The 18,869-nt window shown below is 53.6% G+C and overlaps 9 protein-coding genes across 9 annotated transcripts; 4 read left to right on the top strand and 5 right to left on the bottom strand.

Annotated features, from left to right (window-relative positions):
* Positions 1-364: 364 nt before the first annotated feature.
* On the top strand, positions 365-1,316 carry RHO25_012424 (uncharacterized protein; the record flags this gene model as incomplete). Its single annotated transcript, XM_065603546.1, has 2 exons — positions 365-452; positions 499-1,316. 2 exons carry the CDS (start codon positions 365-367, stop codon positions 1,314-1,316), a joined length of 906 nt encoding a protein of 301 aa, XP_065459618.1.
* Positions 1,317-1,700: 384 nt separating this feature from the next.
* On the bottom strand, positions 1,701-2,744 carry RHO25_012423 (uncharacterized protein; the record flags this gene model as incomplete). Its single annotated transcript, XM_023603697.1, has 4 exons — positions 1,701-2,039; positions 2,092-2,213; positions 2,287-2,388; positions 2,456-2,744. The coding sequence occupies 4 exons, from the start codon at positions 2,742-2,744 to the stop codon at positions 1,701-1,703; spliced, it is 852 nt and encodes a 283-aa protein (XP_023450360.1).
* A 981-nt stretch (positions 2,745-3,725) lies between these two features.
* Positions 3,726-5,108, top strand: RHO25_012422 (uncharacterized protein; the record flags this gene model as incomplete). Its single annotated transcript, XM_023603698.1, has 1 exon — positions 3,726-5,108. The coding sequence occupies one exon, from the start codon at positions 3,726-3,728 to the stop codon at positions 5,106-5,108; it is 1,383 nt and encodes a 460-aa protein (XP_023450362.1).
* Positions 5,109-5,152: 44 nt separating this feature from the next.
* Positions 5,153-5,771, bottom strand: RHO25_012421 (uncharacterized protein; the record flags this gene model as incomplete). Its single annotated transcript, XM_065603545.1, has 2 exons — positions 5,153-5,201; positions 5,296-5,771. The coding sequence occupies 2 exons, from the start codon at positions 5,769-5,771 to the stop codon at positions 5,153-5,155; spliced, it is 525 nt and encodes a 174-aa protein (XP_065459617.1).
* A 951-nt stretch (positions 5,772-6,722) lies between these two features.
* On the top strand, positions 6,723-10,766 carry RHO25_012420 (uncharacterized protein; the record flags this gene model as incomplete). Its single annotated transcript, XM_023603699.2, has 5 exons — positions 6,723-6,846; positions 6,932-8,457; positions 8,534-9,180; positions 9,231-9,648; positions 9,705-10,766. 5 exons carry the CDS (start codon positions 6,723-6,725, stop codon positions 10,764-10,766), a joined length of 3,777 nt encoding a protein of 1,258 aa, XP_023450361.1.
* A 1,588-nt stretch (positions 10,767-12,354) lies between these two features.
* On the bottom strand, positions 12,355-12,849 carry RHO25_012419 (uncharacterized protein; the record flags this gene model as incomplete). Its single annotated transcript, XM_065603544.1, has 2 exons — positions 12,355-12,623; positions 12,684-12,849. The coding sequence occupies 2 exons, from the start codon at positions 12,847-12,849 to the stop codon at positions 12,355-12,357; spliced, it is 435 nt and encodes a 144-aa protein (XP_065459616.1).
* Positions 12,850-13,455: 606 nt separating this feature from the next.
* RHO25_012418 (uncharacterized protein) lies at positions 13,456-14,782 on the bottom strand (the record flags this gene model as incomplete). Its single annotated transcript, XM_023603700.2, has 2 exons — positions 13,456-14,182; positions 14,229-14,782. 2 exons carry the CDS (start codon positions 14,780-14,782, stop codon positions 13,456-13,458), a joined length of 1,281 nt encoding a protein of 426 aa, XP_023450364.1.
* A 1,104-nt stretch (positions 14,783-15,886) lies between these two features.
* On the top strand, positions 15,887-17,960 carry RHO25_012417 (uncharacterized protein; the record flags this gene model as incomplete). The annotated part of the gene is made up of 2 exons (XM_023603701.1): positions 15,887-16,123; positions 16,176-17,960. 2 exons carry the CDS (start codon positions 15,887-15,889, stop codon positions 17,958-17,960), a joined length of 2,022 nt encoding a protein of 673 aa, XP_023450363.1.
* Positions 17,961-18,510: 550 nt separating this feature from the next.
* On the bottom strand, positions 18,511-18,744 carry RHO25_012416 (uncharacterized protein; the record flags this gene model as incomplete). The annotated part of the gene is made up of 1 exon (XM_023603702.2): positions 18,511-18,744. One exon carries the CDS (start codon positions 18,742-18,744, stop codon positions 18,511-18,513), a length of 234 nt encoding a protein of 77 aa, XP_023450268.1.
* Positions 18,745-18,869: the final 125 nt, after the last annotated feature.

The raw sequence follows: 18,869 nt of genomic DNA, 5'->3' as shown, positions 1-18,869 counted from the left end.
ATCGAAAACCATATGCAGCGAAGTTGTCCGCTGCGTGTAAGGCTGATCGCGAGGATACCCCCAATCGAATATGCCGCAAGATGTTTACTGCCGGTTCCGAAGTTCCAGCTCGTCCGTATAGGTACTCAGCAAATTCTCTTCAGCTTTTCTTGCTTCCTTCAGTGATGGTCTTGCTACACTACCTCGATCGACTCTTTCAGAAAACATAGCTTACTACACTGCAATAATAGATAAGCTAGGAGACGAGAAGTGGCGTCCGCTGTCCAACGATGAAGAAGACTAGGAAGACTCCGGTCTCATCGACCAAAGCGCTCGAACAAGACCTCGCAGCCGTCGAAATCTTTGGCAGGTGTCTCTTGTAGCCATGGCCTGCTCGGCTTTCTTCATCGCTAGGTATACAATCAGAAGTGCTGCTACGCCCATAAGCTGGAACTACGATTCTATAACAATCCGTAAGTAGCCATGTGTCCGCTTTCGACTTTGACTAATTATGAGGAGTGCCTTCGATAATCCGCGATCTTCTCCAGACTACCGATGCAAGCAAATCGTTCAGCCACTTCACGGAAACGCCACAGGTGCGCGAAGCGGATCCTCACCTTCAAGAGCACCCCTGGAGACTTGCTCTAGGCCTCGAACGTGAGGCCTTCTACCACCAGTATTTCGGCCACAACAAGATATTCCTCTTGTCAGCAGAGGACATGAAACGTATAGGCAAAGATCCGACCAAATATGCTCACATCGGAGAGGACTGGGGCTATGGCGATAAGATCTATCCAGCACGCCTCGACTTCACGCATCAGATGCATTGTATCCACGTCCTCCACGCCATGCTAAATCCAATCGATTACAAGATCAACGCTACCGAACAAGGCGGTGTCACTCCGCTGGTGAAAGGCCACGGGGAGCACTGTCTGTGGGCACTGTATGACTACATCTCCTGCCATGTGAGCTGGGACGTCTACAACTACAAGTGGCTTGACGGCTTCCCACGACCCTACCCAGATCATGCGTCGCAGCGTCAATGCCGCAGCAGGAAACCTCTCCATGATTTCTATCTCGAGAACGATGTGTCGACGGATGCACGCATCCTCTATGTGGTTCCGCAGCCGGGAGATCACATGCATCCCATGACGGACGAACAACGCGCAAGAGATGCAGCTATCCGGGATGCTGCCGGAGGATCATTGCTGCAACCAGATGAGTGGCTGGTAGAGCGACGCAAAATGTTCAACGAAGCGATGCAGCACTGGCGTGACACTGGAGAGATCCCAAGGGTAGCTCCGCTGACCCCAGAGGAGGTAAATACAGCCATCTAGTGCCACTTCGAACGCAAGGCGTGGACAAGGCTTCGATCGTACATAAAGTCATTTGTGTGAGCTAGATCTTATAGATCCCACATGTTGTCGCGTCGGAAATGAACATGACTTGGCATCTTATTTTGAATACACCTCGTTGTCAAAGGTTGAATGTATTGCTGATGAGCTTGATGTTCCGAGTCACATCATGGTGTGCAGCTCCTATCCGCGGCACTCGACTTGCGAGACGCGCATCACGACGCATAAGTGGCCAATTGCCAACTCGTGTCAATATAGGAAGGGAGAAGAAGGAGTGCGCCGAATGCCCGGCTATATACGCAACGGTTGAAGTGCCTACATACGTTCTGACGACAAATAGATGTTGGGCAGCTGGAAGCCGGTCTCTCATGATAGCCGCACAGCCTCTGCAACATATTCCTTAGCGCCGAGACCACCGCCTCGTGCATGCGTGTGCATAGCAGCATAGTTCTTCAGTGAGTCCCAGCTGCGACAAACGTGGGTGTTGCCCCACCCAAGATCGGTCACCCGAACCCTCCCATCCTGCTCAACATCTTCCGCAAGACTCTCGATTGTGGGATCGGCAGCGCACATAATCGCCTGCCGTATATACTGGATGCAGTGGTTGATATGGTCGCCCAAAGGGGGATGACCATGCACTGCAGCAGAGAAGTCGATGCTGGAAGAATCATTTCGAAGGGCCAGGAAGACCTCTCGAATGACGCCCTGCACAAGTTTAGAAAGCCTATTGTCTGGAGATTGCCAGTTTGGTACTCACCAAACAATGCATCTGATGGAATGCAGATATGGCATATATGTCGCCGTCGGGATCGCCTCTGTCCTTGCCTCGCCCGAGCCCGTATTGCGCCGGATTAGGTATTGCGATATAGCCTCGTCCCCCTATTGAGCAAGCGGTTGACGCAGTCAGCGTTTGCTAGTCAAATATCCCGAGGACAAGTTGAGCACAACTTACGCGGCATGAGGCTGTCCCACGCATCATCGGCTGCCTTTGAGCCGCCGTCGAATTCGGGGTAGTCGTTCCACTTCACCAATAATTGGGGCCCGCGTCGCAGATCTGGTGATCACTTCAGTCTTGGTCGAGCTTTGAATCGCTCCACAGCCATTTGTAGGCTCATGCTTACATTCTGGAATAAAGGAGTTGGTCATTGCGGTGCGAGACGCATGGCAATCGCTTTGACGCAAGGCCAGTGTCACAGCCACGTAGACCGTAATGAGGAGTACCAGTGCTTGAAAGCAGAAGCCCAATACATGAACCAGACGACGTGACAGACTCGCTCCTGTGCCGGTGGCCGGTTCTGGGGACGTGCACTCTTCGTCTTCCTCCTCCGGTAGACGCGCGTATCTCGAATTGCTCGAGAACATTTTGCTCGTGTAGGAGGGCGTGTACTTGTCGTGTATCGCTCCAAACATGTTGTGCAGTAGTGGTGGCAAAGTTGTCGTAGTAGCACAGGCTTTTGAGGGCGGGTCTGTGCATTGCATGCTGCCACGTACATGGACACCTCTCTACGTCGAGACGCTTCCGCACACCTCGGATCAGCCGCCATGACTTACAATCCTCAGCGTCGATCCCCATTCTTCACGTGGTCAAAGCTAACGTACAGCTTGCAGATGCCGCCGAGCGAACCTTCCATCGCGAGCGAAGATGACATTCCTGTCGGCGGGGCCTGATGATCGCCACACTTGCTCCGATAAACGGGCACATACCTTCGAGCACCGAAAGTTGAGCTTGTCGTGCATACCACCAGGTCTCGTTGCGTCCACCAGGATGCGGCTGGAAGGCATGAGTGATTCCAGATTTTGACTTTCAGCCTTTCGTCCAGGGCGCCTGATCCAGGATTCCTCTCTCTGCCTTTCTGCCGGTCAATCCACCTCTAGAGTGAGATCCAAATCGCAACATGATTCAATGTCGAGCAAGGCCAATGTGCAACGTGAATCATGTACAACGGCGCTGTTGATAGAACAAGCTTTACGAGCTTTGACTTGCCGTCGTGCAGCCGCAGCGTTCAAGGGCTATAATGCACGCTGCATGGCAGACGACGCATGAGCTCCAGAATAGACTCATATGATCATATCCCAGGCACGCCATTGATTGCGATGACTAATGGTTCGATGACCAATGGTTCGAACGCAATACCCACTTCAAGTTATACTTCACGTAATACCTTGCATGGCAGCTGTGCTTCCACAATGCCACCATGTCTTCCCACTCTTGCCGTTATACAGACATTAGTGACATGGCTTGATGCGTGAACCGGGTGTTGTAGAACGCCGCACCGGTGGAAGGCCCACATATACCTCCGCAGATGGCGCGGCGTTCCTCCTGCGAATTGGACTACTTGTCGACTCCCCAGGAACGGTTTGGGTACATCCACGATTTGCAACTGCGAGACTATGATTCGAGTGTGGCGATACGCTTCCCAGGCTCTCGCCGGAGCTTTGGCGTTTCGCTTGTACTTTCCCAAGCAGCACAACCCCTCTAACTCCACGGGAGTCTTGCTAGATCGTTTCGAGCTGCTCATGGAACGAGCAAACAAATCGTTCTCGGCGATGATATCAGCACGCACAGATACGTTGGCTACGACCGTGGAGGCATACATGCTTCGACGCCATCAAAGCCCACCTCCAGGATTCGCGGAGTGGTATCGGCTTGCGGTGCAGCACGATGCTGTGATCGTGGAGAGTTTCTGGGATCCCATTTACGAGGATCTCGACCCATTTTCGAAATACTCGGCACACGAGCTTGGGGTGATGGCCCACATCATAGCCACCACGTCATCTCCATTGATTGATGGGTACGTGATCCAAAATGGCAGCGTTGTCGGAACTTGCGAGCCCGCCAATCTGCCATGCTTGCAGGTGCAAGCCATGCTGGGACGAATCGCGCAGACGCTTCCGGATCTTGTATTGCCGTTCCACGGGCATGCATCGCCCCGTGTCCTCGCAGACACTAGCACGGCCGCACACGGCCATCAGAACCTACGCTGGCTGAACGACTCACCGCTCTTCACCATCCCGCACGATCGACTAGCGGTCATGCAGCGCGCTTGCGTGGGGAATTCAAGCTTGGCAATGTTTCCAGGGGACGACGGGTCACGGGCGATTATTATCGAAAGTGTTCGGCCCAGGACAATCGGCGTGCACGCCACTGCCCTTGGGGATCCGGCGGTACACGACCCACAGCGCTGGGGCGATGTATATTCGCAGCCACGGTTGCTTCAGATGCACGGGGCCTTGGTACGGCCGAATTGTCTGAACATCACGACGGAGCTCATGCCATTATTCTCACCGGCCAAGGTCGCAGGCATCGAAACCGCCATACGATATCCGGACTCCATTTACTGGTCGCGAGAGCCTGGGTACCATGCTGATGCTTCGCGACGGGCACCGTGGAAAGCAAAATCGAACAAGGCGTTTTGGAGAGGGGCCAATACAGGAGGTGGACACGGACGCGAAAACTGGCAGAGCTTCCACCGCCATCGATTCGTTGCTTTGACGAATGCCACCTACCTGAGCAGCATCAAAGAAGGGCAACAGCAAGGCGGGGCTGAGAAAGGAATGCCGATCACGGATCGAAAGCTCCAGGTCACACGAGAGTACATGGACACGGGCTTCAGTACCATTCGGTGTCGCGACGATGCATTTCGAAGCAGCAACCAGGGATGCTCTTATCTCGATGCCTCGTCAAAAGTGCCCTCCCCGCTCGTCAGTATCTTCGTGAAGAGTCTTCAGAGCGTGAAATTTCCTCGACTGCTCGGAATGCGCATCCAAGTCTAGAGACACGCTGGAAACCGAGACCAGGGCATCCAGCGTACTGTTGATCATGGCCACACGGGCGCAGTGTTCCGCATGGCCGTCGCCGCTGAACCTCTTTGGCATTACAATTCCGCTCTCCGGCACTCGAGCCTCTTTCATCCAGATGTGCATGCAGTGTGCCAAGTGATGCGCATGCACAGTATAGTACACTTGCCCGGTGTCTGCAAAATTTGCAACATCGTGTTCCTCGAGAATGGGAGAGTGCGCATCTTGTCGTTCGTAGTACGGCCATCGGTGACCGAAGACAGCGGGCGCGGCGCGACGGAATGCGTCCGTGACCTCGTCGTCTCGACAGTGTGGAGGCGGCCAGCCGAGCTGCAGAGGATCGTAGCGACAGTGATTCTTCTTCGCTTCGGCAATGGAATTTCCGCATCTGCAGGACAGGTCTTGTGGATGAGCGCGAAGAGCGTCCCATAGAGACGAGATGAGGTTGACGGAGCCCCACACGGCAAGTGCGCAAAGTGTGACTTTCGTGAGCCGGCCTTTCCAGTGCTTGTCTTGGGGGTAGCGAGCAGCCGGAAGATGGTCGTCAGTGTCGACGTCGGCGTTGTGATGCTTGCTCTCTACATATTCTTCGACGACGTCCGGCAGCACTCCCAGATTGCGAACGTGATGGTGAAGCATGGCGACCAATGGTGGCGGGGGAGTGGCTTCTGTCCAAGACCATCGATCGGCGTGACGTCTGGTCCACCACCAACCCATGCCCCGATCTGCGAGTGACTTCGGCGTACATAGCTCGCCGCACGGCCAGGGGCAGTCCCGCTCGGCCATCATGCCGCCATCACAGAAGCCGTGCCAGAGGAATTACCTTCCCCTTCGTGCCGTGTCGCCCGTCGCCACCCATGTGACGTGGCAGAAGAGCGATCCGCAGCGCATCCTCCACTGCTTTGACTACCTCCGCCAGGCGGTCATGTGCTGCGGGGACACGGCGCTCGAAGGCTCCGACCCGGGCCGAGCACACAGCGACGCGACCCACGGATGGGGGGGTGACACATGTGTGTAAGGACTATGAGCAGTTGTCGGCCATGGCATTCCGCCGTTGGCTCCCCATGGCGCCGCAAGAGTGGAAGCGGACGCATCCCGACCTCGTCCGGGCGGTGCATCGTGCCTGAGACGCTCTCCATCGAGATGCTGGGAGGTCCGCGGAGCATGGGGGCGGAAAGATCCGAGGGTGCTTTCAGGACGCGGAGCGTGTTGGCGAGGAGATCAGTGCTGGTGGTCGGTCTTTCTCACATGAACAACCTCCTTCTCTTGCAAAGTACATCAGTCGCTTCTCGTCCGCTCTCCCTTTCCCCCTTGAACACCCATGCTCCAACCCGGGCCCACGCCTGCCGCACCCGCATCCGCCTCCGCCTCCGCCTCCGCCTCCGCCTCCGCCTCCGCACTCGGGCAATGCAAGCTTGGCCTTATCGTTATCGGAGCTCTGTGACTCCACATCTCACATCTCACTTTCCGTCACGCCATTGACTTTCCTCTTCTTTCACTCTCGCGTCAAACCTACCAACAACATTCACCGCCGGGCGAACTGCAACGCCCGATTGAGCGCGTGAGCACACGCCAAGCAAACTTGCAACCATGCCTTGTTCCTCCCCTTCCACACCTCAGACGTCTTCGAGTTGTGCTGGGAATGGCGGCGGCAGCAATGTGAGGAAGAGATCAGGAAAGGGAAAGGGAGTAAGAGGTAGGAGGGGTTGTGATGGTGAGTTCTCCTCCTTCACCTCTTCCTCTTCCGACTCAGCTCCTGGATGAGAGATGCGCGACGTGAATCTGATATGGTGGTATAGAGAGCTGTTTGGAACGGATTGCGAAACATCTGAAGGAGATTGACAATAACGAACTGACTGCGAATGAAGGCCAAGATGGAGGAAAGAGCGGAGGATGTTGTGGTGATGTGAAGTGTGGTGGTGATCAGGAAGTGAAGAAGAATGAGGCGGCGAAAGAGATGGGTTGTGGTGAGGGTTGTGGTGAGGAGGAAGTGGTGAAGAAGGTGGACACGAGCTGTGAGACGGGATGTTGCGGTGACGAGAAGAAGGATGACACGAAGGTCGTCGCTGCCGGCGGATGCTGTGGAGGTCAAGAGGCGGTGAAGAAGAGCTGTGATGGTGAAGGCGATGGCTGCTGCGACAAGGAAGAGACCGATCAGGTAGACACGACTTGCGAGACTGGTGGTTGTCGCCCAATGGACGAGGTGAAGAAAAAAGCTGTCGCTGCGAGTGGCTGCTGTGGCGATAAAGCGGGCTGCAACGACGCCATGTCCTGCGGCGGAAAGGTCAACAACAAGGCACAGAACAAGGGCTGCGAGACAACGTGCTGTGGCGCCGAAAAGCAGGCAAAGGAGAAAGTTCGCGACGTGGGAGGATGCTGCGGTGCTGAGGCAGGTCCGAAGAACGCTTCATGCTGCGATGAGAAGCTGAACAACCAGTCGAACATGGGCTGCAAGTCGGACTTTTGCACGGTATCCACCGAAGTCAACATCAAGAGCACTCCTGCGAGCGGATGCTGTGCCGACAGAGCAGACAATGATGCTCAGAAGCCATGCGACAAGAAGGATCAGCCCAAGAACGCGTGCTGCGAAACGTCCACTGCAGTCACTACAAAGGCGTCCAAATGCTCTGATGCTTGCTGTGACGAGGTCGAGGAAGATGCGTCCAGCAACACCGCATCGGCCTGCCTGGATCAGTTGCAGTCGGCCATGCAGCGCTTCGAGGCCCTGCTGCGTCTCGGTCAATGCCTGTGCCGCAAGATGATCGAGGAGTTCGATTTCTGCTGCTGCTGCGAGGAAGGCTCGCCGTGCAACGCGCACAAGCAGTCCGAAGAGCCCGCCACCAAGACTTTGGCAAAATCTACCGCCGGCTGTGAGGACGATTGCTGTGTCCCCACCAAGGCTGGATGTGGAGAGACCTCCTGCGCCGTGGGCGACAAATGCAAGGTCACTTCGGTCGTCAAGAGTGTCCCTGTGAAAGACAAGTCTGCCGACGTAGACATTGAGATCTCGCCAGTGAAAGACCACGTGGCGCTCAGTGTTACTGGCATGACTTGCACCGGCTGCAGCAAAAAGATGCTCAATGTCTTGGGCGACATCCCAGGCATATCGAATCCTCATGTCACGTTTGTGTCGGGCATGGCCGCGTTCGATTTCGATCCTGCTCATGGTTCTGTGGAAGAAGTTTTGCCGCTGATCGAGAAGCGGACGGGTTTCAAGCTGGGACGGATTACTGCTGATTTCCAAACGTTGGACGTACTTCTCAGCAAGGAAGCCGCTGAAGCGTATGGGCGGGAGGACCGCCTTGGGCTGGAATCTTTCGAAAAGGTGCGTGTATGCTGCTGCGAGCACTAAATGTCCGCAACCCGAAAAATTATCTACTAACGATGTGATGGTCGCGCAGGTCAAAGGAAAGAACAAGTATCGTATCACATACGATCCACGAGTCGCTGGCGCTCGCAGCGTGATGCCAAATGGAGCGGACCTGGCACCTCCCGAACCAGACGCAGCACACTCTGAAGGCCGCAAGCGACTCATTTCAATGGCATGGGCAACTCTGGTCTCCGCCATCTTCACCATTCCCGTGGTCGTTCTGTCTTGGTCGGACAATCCTGTGCCGGAGCGGACCCGCCAAATCATTTCCCTCGTCCTCGCTACCTTTGTTCAGGCTGTTGCCATCCCGGAATTCTACGTCGGTGCTCTCAAGTCTTTGGTCTTCAGCAAGGTTGTGGAGATGGACATGCTGATCGTGATCAGTATCACGGCCGCCTACGGGTATTCTGTTGTTGCTTTCGCACTTGCCGAGGCTGGGGTCGAGTTGGAGGAAGAGGCCTTCTTTGAGACCAGCTCGTTGCTGATTACATTGGTCCTGTTAGGCCGACTCATGGCTGCAGCGGCACGCGTGCGCGCTGTCTCCGCTGTCTCGATGTCGTCTCTGCAACGCGAGTCGGCTCTCCTGCTAACCACTGATGGACGAACGGAAGAGATTGATGCACGACTGTTGCAGTTCGGAGACCTCATCCGTGTGCCGGCGCATACTTCGATCGTCACGTAAGTCCCAATCTCTCCGCTCCTATTGAACCTCCGCTGATTGTGGGCAGAGATGGTGTCATCGTCGGTGGATCGGGTGCCGTGGACGAATCGATGTACACTGGAGAAAGCGAGCCTGTCACCAAATCGGAAGGCGACGCAGTCATCGCAGGCACGATCAATGGCGCTACCATCTTGGATGTCAAAATCATGCGTTTGCCAAATTCCAACAGCATCTCGGACATCAAAAATCTCGTTCAGGATGCCCTTGGAGCCAAGCCGCGAGTCCAGGACCTCGCCGATAAGGTGGCCTCGTGGTTCATCCCAGTGGTTTGCACCATCTCGTTGATCACGTTCGGCATCTGGGTTGCCGTCGCTCTGGCCGTTCGCGATGAGACTGGGGGCAGCGCTGTTGGCACAGCCATTACTTATGCCATCGCTGTGCTTGCGATAGCTTGTCCTTGTGCGCTCGGTCTCGCCGTTCCGATGGTAAGCATTTATGGTGGTGTGATTGTATCGGGTGCCCTCCAACTGACTGCTCCCAGGTCCTTGTGATCGCCGGAGGCGTTGCTGCTCGCTCTGGTGTTGCGATCAAAAGCGTTGATGCATTGGAGCGAGGCTACAAGACGACCGATGTCGTATTCGACAAGACTGGAACTCTGACTTTGGCTGATTTGGCTGTTGTGCATGAATACTCGCAGCCTGTTTCGGTTATTTCGAAAGACCTCATTGTTGCCTTGGCGAAGGCTCTCGTGACGGACAACTATCATCCCGTCTCGTTCGCCATCAGTAAACATTTGCAGGATCACCTCGCGCCCGCCGTCAAAGTGGAGGGCGTGCAATCTCTGCCCGGATCTGGTATTCATTGCACCTGGCAGGGCCGTCAGGTACAAGCAGGTAACCCGCGGTGGCTTGCAGCCAGCAATGACCCAGCTGTGATCAATATTCTGGACAAGAGTCTCACGGCTTTCTGTATGTCCATCGACAACAAGCTCATCCTCGCTTACGGTCTGCAAAGCACTCTCCGACCTGAAGCTCAGGCAGTCATCGCCTCTCTTTCCGCTCGCCGCCTCCGGTGCCACATCCTCAGCGGCGACAACCAGAAAGCCGTGCACGCCATTGCCACAGCAGTCGGCATTGATCCGCTCCTCGTTCGATCTCAATGTACCCCAGCACAAAAGAAAGAATACGTCGAAGCCCTGCAACGCGAAAATCGGATCGTTCTCTTTTGCGGAGACGGAACAAACGATGCAGTCGCAGTCGCTCAAGCAAATGTCGGAATGCAGATCGCCGCCTCCACTTCTCCAACCACCTCCGCCAATTCTCCCTCCGGAACTGCAAGCGCCGTCACACAATCCGTCTGCGACGTCACCCTCCTCGGCACTCATCATCCTCTCACCGGCATCGAATCTTTCCTTAATATCTCGAGGCGTTCGTTCAGACGCATCGTATTCAACTTCGTCTGGTCGGCTGTGTATAATGTCTTGGCCATCTTGTTAGCTTCTGGGGCATTGGTGAAGGTCAGAATCCCGCCGGCGTATGCGGGATTGGGAGAGGTGGTTAGTGTGTTGCCTGTGATTGTTGCGGGGTGGAGTTTGATGTGGTGAGTGGAAGAGAAGAGATGGGAGAAGAGGAGTGGATATTGAAAGCTGGAGGGACTGTGCGAAGATGAGTGGGCCACAGGTGAAAATCGAAGAAGGCTGTAGCTTAGCGACTCTGCCTTCTGGGGACCACGGGCAACATGCGAAAGGCCGCCCGGCTAATCATGCAGCACAATGTACACTCGTTCGTTCGGCGATTAGCACGTGAAGTACACGTCTACGACAACGTGGACCCCAGGGGTGAGTGCTCGTCTCTAATATGGTTTCTCTTGTCACTACTATTCGGGTAGTCGTGCATGTTATTCATATCTGCTCATCCTTGCTTATGCCTATAAGGCTGCCCTTGCCCCCAGCCCTATACGTATGTCTCAGGCGGCCGCCGAGGCCACGGGCACGACAATGCCGTGAAGAAGAATTTTGAAAGATCCTTCCCTTCCGGCGGTAGCTTTTGGATCTCACATGGAAACCCGGAGTCGGATATAATCTGCTGGAGAACTTGGTTGTCTCTGAGGAGCAACAGACTTGTACGCTGTCGAGACTGGCTCGGATCGACAAGGCTGCGTGATCATCCATCTGAGATTGCCCACCTGTGGCACAACCTAATGCGAGACTTCAGCTCCCTCTCCGAGCCAACAGAATATTCTCTGCTGCTTGTACTAGCGAAGGGGTATGGACAGGTGACAGCTTACTGTCAGAAACCCAACTTCGCAAGAAGTACAGAGCAGAGATCCGGGATGTAGGTTAGAGCATGAGACGTAGAAGGTCAGTTCTGGGTTGTGTTGTCAGTTCAAACGGACGCATTCAGTAAGGGCGCACGCTATTGCAAAAAGCTTCGGGGGCCTCTGTTTGGCAGGTGTCACTGCTGCCGAATTCTACAGACACAAAGGCTGTACTGTGAAGTTCATGACTCCACAAATAGTACGAATGAAAAAGGCGGACATGTATGGAGATATTGCGTTCAAAGCTGTCTTGTAGCTTGCTTAGGTCCTCTAGGAAATGTTCAAGAGAAACGCAGAAAAAGAGGCTGAACAGGCGGCCAACGACCTACTGACAAGGAATGCGGATGAGCTGGCCAGTAACAAAGTGAGGAAGGTCGTTGGGTCAATCAGAATCGAACTTGGGAAACAGGAGGGGGAGGCCACGAACCTCCGCAAGAGAGGCAACAGGAGCAGCGAAACCCGGGCCACAGTCTGATTGCTGGGTGCTCCAACGTCACCCTGGGCACGTGTGATGAAAGCTCAGGTGCCGATGCCACGAGTCGCAAGAAGGTAGCCCGATTTCGTGTGAGGACAGGAGAATGGCTAGACTTGTCTCTGTCACAAGTTTCGGCATAAGGCCAATACATTGAGCCAGGAGTGGGAGAGAAATTCCGTCAGAAACCAGCTATGCGCAAGACGGGGGTATTCTATTGTCTGCGAAGAAAGGCAGCGCGAAGACAAAGCTCTGACAATGAGGAGCATTTAGCATACTGTCTTCGAATTGCCAGCTTTCATACTGCTTTACGTCAAGGTTGGGTACAACTAGATCTCCGCCTTGTGGACACAGCCTCAAAACCACCACATGAGACTATGCCAGCGCCTGATACGATCACTGCTCATTCACCACCCTTTGGGGGCCACTCATAAGGTGTGTGGTCACCTGCGAGGGTCGCTCTGTGCCCCAAAGGCGAATATGCTATGATCCTACCACCCCAGCCGCCACGTACATAGCACAGAAGCCAATCTTTAGAGTGCAGGACAGCATCGACGAGACCATCTTTGCATTTCTTAAACACGAAGAGGTTGGTCTTCTCAAGCACCCAGTCCAGGTCACTGCCCCATTGATACCATCTGTCTCCGCACTGATAGCCCCTATAACGTTGCGCTACAAATGATGTTAGCACTCGTTCCTGTAAAGAGCCTTGTTCATGAAGAGCAGACTTACATTCTGGACGAGCAATCAGCGTCGCCTCCATTTGCTCAATGCATCGCACGAGCTCCGTGGCCTTGGCGTTGTGGGTTTCTGAGGACCAGGATGACTTCTTGGTACGTGCCGATGTGGAAGTCACCAGAGCACCAAGCACAAGCAGCAAGAGCTTCTTGAAGTTCATCTCGGGTGTTAAGAGGGGTGGTGAGGTGCTAGAGCCGAAGATCTTGAGCTTGGGTTTGCTGAGCCTTTGGGAGAGGGATCTTGGGCTTAGAAAGTCGAAGATACATGGAGTAAGATCACTGTGCAGAAGAGACGAGTCGGTACGGGGGCTTGCATTATTTATGTGCCGTCAAGAACGACAGCCGGGAGTGCGGCAAAGTCAAACTTCTGTTATCGTGTGGCCTCGTCGAATTTTGCGATCCACGACTCAATACGGCCGGCTACGATTCTTTTCGTGGTTGAAGCCGCCGTCCTGAGACTCAGTCCGTGTCATAGCCCACGAGCGAATGCGCTGACATTTCACCATCAAAGCCATACAAAAGGCAGCAAGATTACTCCTCAGCACTCAAGGTCGGATCGAGAGAATGGTACTTACATGTATCGAAGATGAAGAGGTTTGTCTTCCCCGGACGCGACTAAATTTGATGTAATCCATTCCCTGCAGGAAGAGCAGCTTCGATGTTAGGCTTTGCGACCTTCGTGAGCATAGATCAACCTTGATATAGAGAGGTATAATATGAGGCCAATTTTTGACAAAACCTTAAAGTTTCGAGCGCTTCTGCAGGTGCTATTGCATAGCGAGACCAATTCTATTGAGGCAGACTGGCTCAACTATCCTCACTGATGAATCGCAACTACATCGGCACCCAACCTCTGCTCTGCCTTCGATCTTGCTTATGCCCATTCCTCTGATATCTGGTGGCACTGCGAAACCCCTTTGCTTCTCATCTGGCGTGCTCTGGAAGGTACAATACTGCAACCCATCATGTATGTAGCCCAGATCTGAAAAGTGGTGCAATTCTCGAGGTTCGAGCAACATAGCAGCAGCGAGTGAATGTACCGCTGCATCGCCCCATCTCTCATAGTAGAAGCCACCGTCCCTGTCTAGGTATTCGAACAGTTTGCGATATGCATCGGAGCGGAAGAAATCCATATCCGCGATTTCAAAATTGCTCCAGAAGTGACACATGTTCCACAAGTCTCCTTTGCCGTCTCGATTCCGGAGCCATGCGAGTATCCAACGGAACGGCCATGGTACATACGATGCGTCAATCATTGCCACCCACAACGGAGTCGTCCAGATGCCCTGGTTGACTTTGTAGTCGGAGAGCCTGCGGAAAAGGGAAGCCACTGTCTGCCCACGTTCCCACAGCGCCATATTGTAGCCATATTTCTTCTTGTGGGTCTGCATGGCGACGAAGGGATCGTAGGTCAGGGCACAGGTGAAGCGGATGTCAGGTTCCACTCGCCAGTAGTATTTGTATCGGAGCAAAGCCGGATGATCGAAGAAGAAGCTGAAAAGGGTCAGTCACAACCGAGCGGAGGAAGAATACGACGTACCCTGATTGAAAACGGCACATGTGGCGATAGCTCTCTGAGCCACCATATTGGATACCCTGCTGTTCCATGGTGTGCATCTTAGACCTCGCCTTCTCTTGATCAATCCACTCCGGGTATCCCCACATGTCCTTCGGAATTTGTTCAAACCTCACATCGATTCCCTCGCCCACAGCATGAGCGACGTTCTCCTTGAACTCATCGCTCCATTCCACATCATTCAGAAAGACCCAAGGATAGCCGAAGTGATCATTGAATTGTTCTTGAACGCTTCGTACGCTGGCCATGGCTCCATGGACTTCGAAATTCCGGGCGAGCATTACCAACACGGCAGATGCACGAGCTGTAGTATTTAGCACGGGATCTTGACAGCCTGTGTAGAATGGCCCATCCAGGGCCTCGGCCGGGCGCTCAATAGCATGATGCCGTACGTGGAGTCCGACTTCCAGTAGTAGGAGGAATGCGATCAATCCAGTCAATTTTCCCCAGTGCAAACTGGCCGTACGATACCAGGCGCGTAATTGGCTTCGAGCAAGGCCGAGTATGGAGAGCAGCATGGCACGTGTCTATCCCATACTGTCCAAGTGAATGAATCTAAAGGCAAAAGTGTTGCTGATCAAACACATGATTCCGCGAGTCGACTGCTCCCGTGAATGTGCACAAAATGCACAAAGAACGGGGAAGTGGAGGCTCATTCTTTGTGACGCAATAAGGTTCTGGTAGAAATGACGCCGTGCATAAAGCTACAGTAGCGCCGGGGCCCACAATGGCAGATCAGACTTGGCGATCCGCCCAGTGGGTCGGCACGCCTGACGATTTCTGGGGCGAGCACAGTGAGATGAAACTCAAGCGCAACGTGGGATGTCGAACAGAGCATGTGAATGGTCGGCCAACGCAAGGAGGATGCAGACAGTTGGAAGGATCCCCTAGCTCGAAGGATTCCCTAGGGTGCCCAGATTAAGCTCTTGGCCTATGACACGCACACATCCACCAACATCCTACGCGCCAAGGCGGAGATGGGTCCACGTTGCTGTATCATTGCCGGCGTCCATTCGCGGGGTTGTGCCCTTGCATTCCTCTCATCGTCAAACGCGTTCTACGCGTTCTCTCTGCTTTTTCGATCTCCAATGCGGACCAATTGGCTGGAGGATGTCGAAGCTGCCTCTGTGGTAGTCGGCACCGCTGTGCTGTGTTCGGTCTTCGCGCAGCGTTCATTCACTCAACACTCGGGGCTTACTTCCGAGATTGTATGCTGGAGCCTACTTCCTATTTTGCTCACTACGGGCGAAACACCGGGTAGTAGTATTCCGACACTCTCTGACTACAATATCCGGGGGAAGTCCGTATGGGCCATTGCGGCATGCCTCACCATCGCATGCGCGTATGAAGAGGAGAATGGCCTGGCAGAGTTTATGGTGAGTAGCACTTTCGAAACGAGGGAAGTATACTCATGAACTGACGACGACAAGCCGCTATTGACTCCACTGTTGGTCATTGCTCAGACATGTCTCCAGTCAGAGCTTCCCGCGTTGCGAACCTCTTGCCCTGGCTTTTTGTCTCCCCTTCTTTGGGGAAGTAGCTTGGCAGCTTTGGTAGTCACCTTGTCCTCGTCCAAATGGGGCTTTGGTGGCTCACTGTTATCCCTGTTTGCAGTGTTGCCAATGCTGATAGTCTACATTGCCTTTCTGCCAAAGGATGGTCCTGCACCGCGACAACTTCCACCAATTGTGGAAAAGCATGACAGAATTGCGACTGATCTCTGCTGGAGGGTCGTGGTTCTATTGACTGTCGCCAAGGGTATCCAAGTACTTGTATTTGGTCTCGGCAAAATCTACTGCATACAAGCGCTGCTGGTCGGCGTGGCAAAGGCTTTGTCGTGGTTCTTCCTACTTCGCACGGTACGTAGCCACATTCCCCAAGCTCATAGTGAGTGCTGATAAGTCTCCCAAGAGGCGACATGTTCCATGGTGCATTGCCCCTGCAACCCGGACCTTCAGCGTGATCGCTGCTTATGATCCGTTCAAACTATCTTCAGGGACTTCTGCTCTGTTCAACGTTGTAGCCTCGGCCCTCGCTCTGGCTCAAGTCATCCATGTCCTTCCAGATCGGACGAAGTACAAACCCTATTTGTGGGTCTTGTTGCTTGCATCGCTGGCGCCCTACCTAGCGAACCTCTCGGCGGTCCGAACTTCGCAGGCTGCAACGCAGCATGCGTTCAGTGGTTCCCTCGAGCATCCTGTCGATAAATTGATCAACAATGCCAAATCAACATTCGAGGGTCTCGTTCAGCGACAGTCTAAGAGCTACAAGTCTGCCCATGAAGAATATCGAAGGAGATACGGCATCGAGCCACCCGTTGGCTTTGAGGAGTGGTACAACTTTGCAACAGCACATCAATCGCCTATCATTGACGACTTCGACACCATATACAACTCTGTCTCTCCCTTTTGGCGATTGAGCGGCAGCGAAGTCGTACAAATCATGGAGGAGGTCCAGTCCACAGCCGGAAGCGATGTATGGTCCTGCGTAGTTTCTAGTGAAGGATCAAAGACACATTGTCAGCATCCTTTCCGCAGATTCGACAGGAACATACAATATTCTTTTGAGAAGCTGCTGAGAGACTTGTCTGACAAGATTCCCGATGTCAAATTTCTGGTCAATCATCTCGATGAGCCACGGGCGCTTGTTCCACCCCAGACGCCAGGAACCAGCAATCATGGCTACGACAAATTCACCCTGAAGGACTTGTCACACCGGCCTACATGGGATATAGTCACCAAGAGTTGTGTATCCTCACGACGACATAGCTCAAGGGCACCCACAGAATCTGCGAAAGAACTTTCTCCGCTTCCCTTCGTGACGAATGTGTCGTCAGCTATGGATCTATGTTTACATGCAGAGTACCGCGATTCGTACGGTCTCTTTACACACCCAACGTCGTTCCGACCATTCGAAGGTTTAATACCAATCTTTTCAACTGGCTCGCCCTCTACAATGGGCGATATCCTCTACCCCAGTCCGGCATACCTGGAAGCTGAATTTCAATACGACGAAGCACATGACGCCAAGTGGGAGAAGAAGACGAACAATCTGTACTGGGTCGGTTCGACCACTGGCGGCTATGCTTCTGATGACCAGTGGCGCAACCTGCATCGCCAGAGATTCGTTGCCTTGGCACAGAATCTCGAACACAAGCATCATACATACTTGCAAGACGTGGGAGGCGTGGTGACGGGCGTAGCGTCAAAGTTCTTGAACGCGAGGTTATTCGATGTCGCCTTCACAAGAGTTTTCCAATGTCCGTGGAAATTTTGCAGAGAGCAAAAGGCATATTTCCGAACCAAACCTTGGGCAGACAAATACAAAGCCTTCCGTTCTAAATTGACATTCGACATGGATGGCAACGGCATTAGTGGGAGGTACTACCAGCTTCTGGCTTCAAAGTCGGTGGTTTTGAAGCAGACGCTTCTTCGAGAGTGGCATGATGATCGCTTGGTGCCTTGGGCGCATTACGTGCCCGTCAGTCAAGGTCTAGAAGAGCTACCGGAATTGGTATCCTATCTCACGACGAGCGTGAGGGGGCAGCAAAAGGCAAAAGAAATTGCAGATCTTGGTCGAGAGTGGCATGCAAAAGCGTTCCGAGAAGTTGATCTTAGCATTTATGTTTACCGATTGTTGTTGGAGATGGCGAGGCTACAGGATCCGAAGCGACAAGCGGTGCATATCTCAAAATGACAGACTCGTCTTCATCGCTCTTTTTGTTGGAAACCTCACTTCTCGAGAGAGCCGAACACGACCCCATGCTCCTGCCGGGCTGGAAATCAAAGGGTAAGATAATGGATTGCATTCATGTTAAGTGCCTTGGTTGGCTCGTCGCGGCTCCGGCACAAGGCCAATACCAAGCACACGATACACAAAGCTCATTGCTAACACTTTCACAGTCGCATCACCTCAATTAGCGTTTCAGATGAGTAACCTTTGGCGATAAGTACTACGCGGCTCGAGATCCGCGGCACATCTAAAGGCAGTGGTAATGAACTCAGACACGAGAGCTTTGATTGGCAACAGGAATGAATACCAATTGGCGGACAGTGTAGCTGGGCTACTGGTCGATTCATTGACTATGACCTGATCTCATGATACATTATCTCCCGGAAAAACCACGAGTTGCCTCCAGCATAGATCAATATCGTGCCGCCACTATCTGGACCAGCATATGTCAGTGTGGTCGTATAATGGCGAGGGACTTCTGTACTCACCAATCCATTTCTCATATCGAGGCTATTTAACAGCCAGATGGGCAGTCACAGTCGCTGTCGAATCCACCTTCACTGCAGCAAGAGGCGAAAGTAGAGAGGCGCTCGGAGATGGAGGCGGCCTGGCAATCTTGCTGATCTGGGAGATAGTTGCCTTGGAGTTGAGCGCAGCAGGACTCAGTGGCGAGTCTGTCGTTGGAGCACTTGCATGCGTTGGCGGTGAGGCCGAAAAGGGCAATGATGGCGACGGTGAAGAATTGCATGTTTGCGGTGGTGGTGCTGGTGGAGCGAGAATTGATGGTTTGTTGATTTATTTGACTGTGAAGAGTTGATAGTTCTGGGATTCTGTCTTCGTGGAGGGAGGACTGGGACTATATACGTCTTCTGC

This window comes from Cercospora beticola, chromosome 9 (genome assembly GCF_033473495.1).
Source record: "Cercospora beticola chromosome 9, complete sequence".
NCBI lineage: Eukaryota > Fungi > Ascomycota > Dothideomycetes > Mycosphaerellales > Mycosphaerellaceae > Cercospora > Cercospora beticola.
This window is presented reverse-complemented; position numbering and strand designations above follow the sequence as displayed.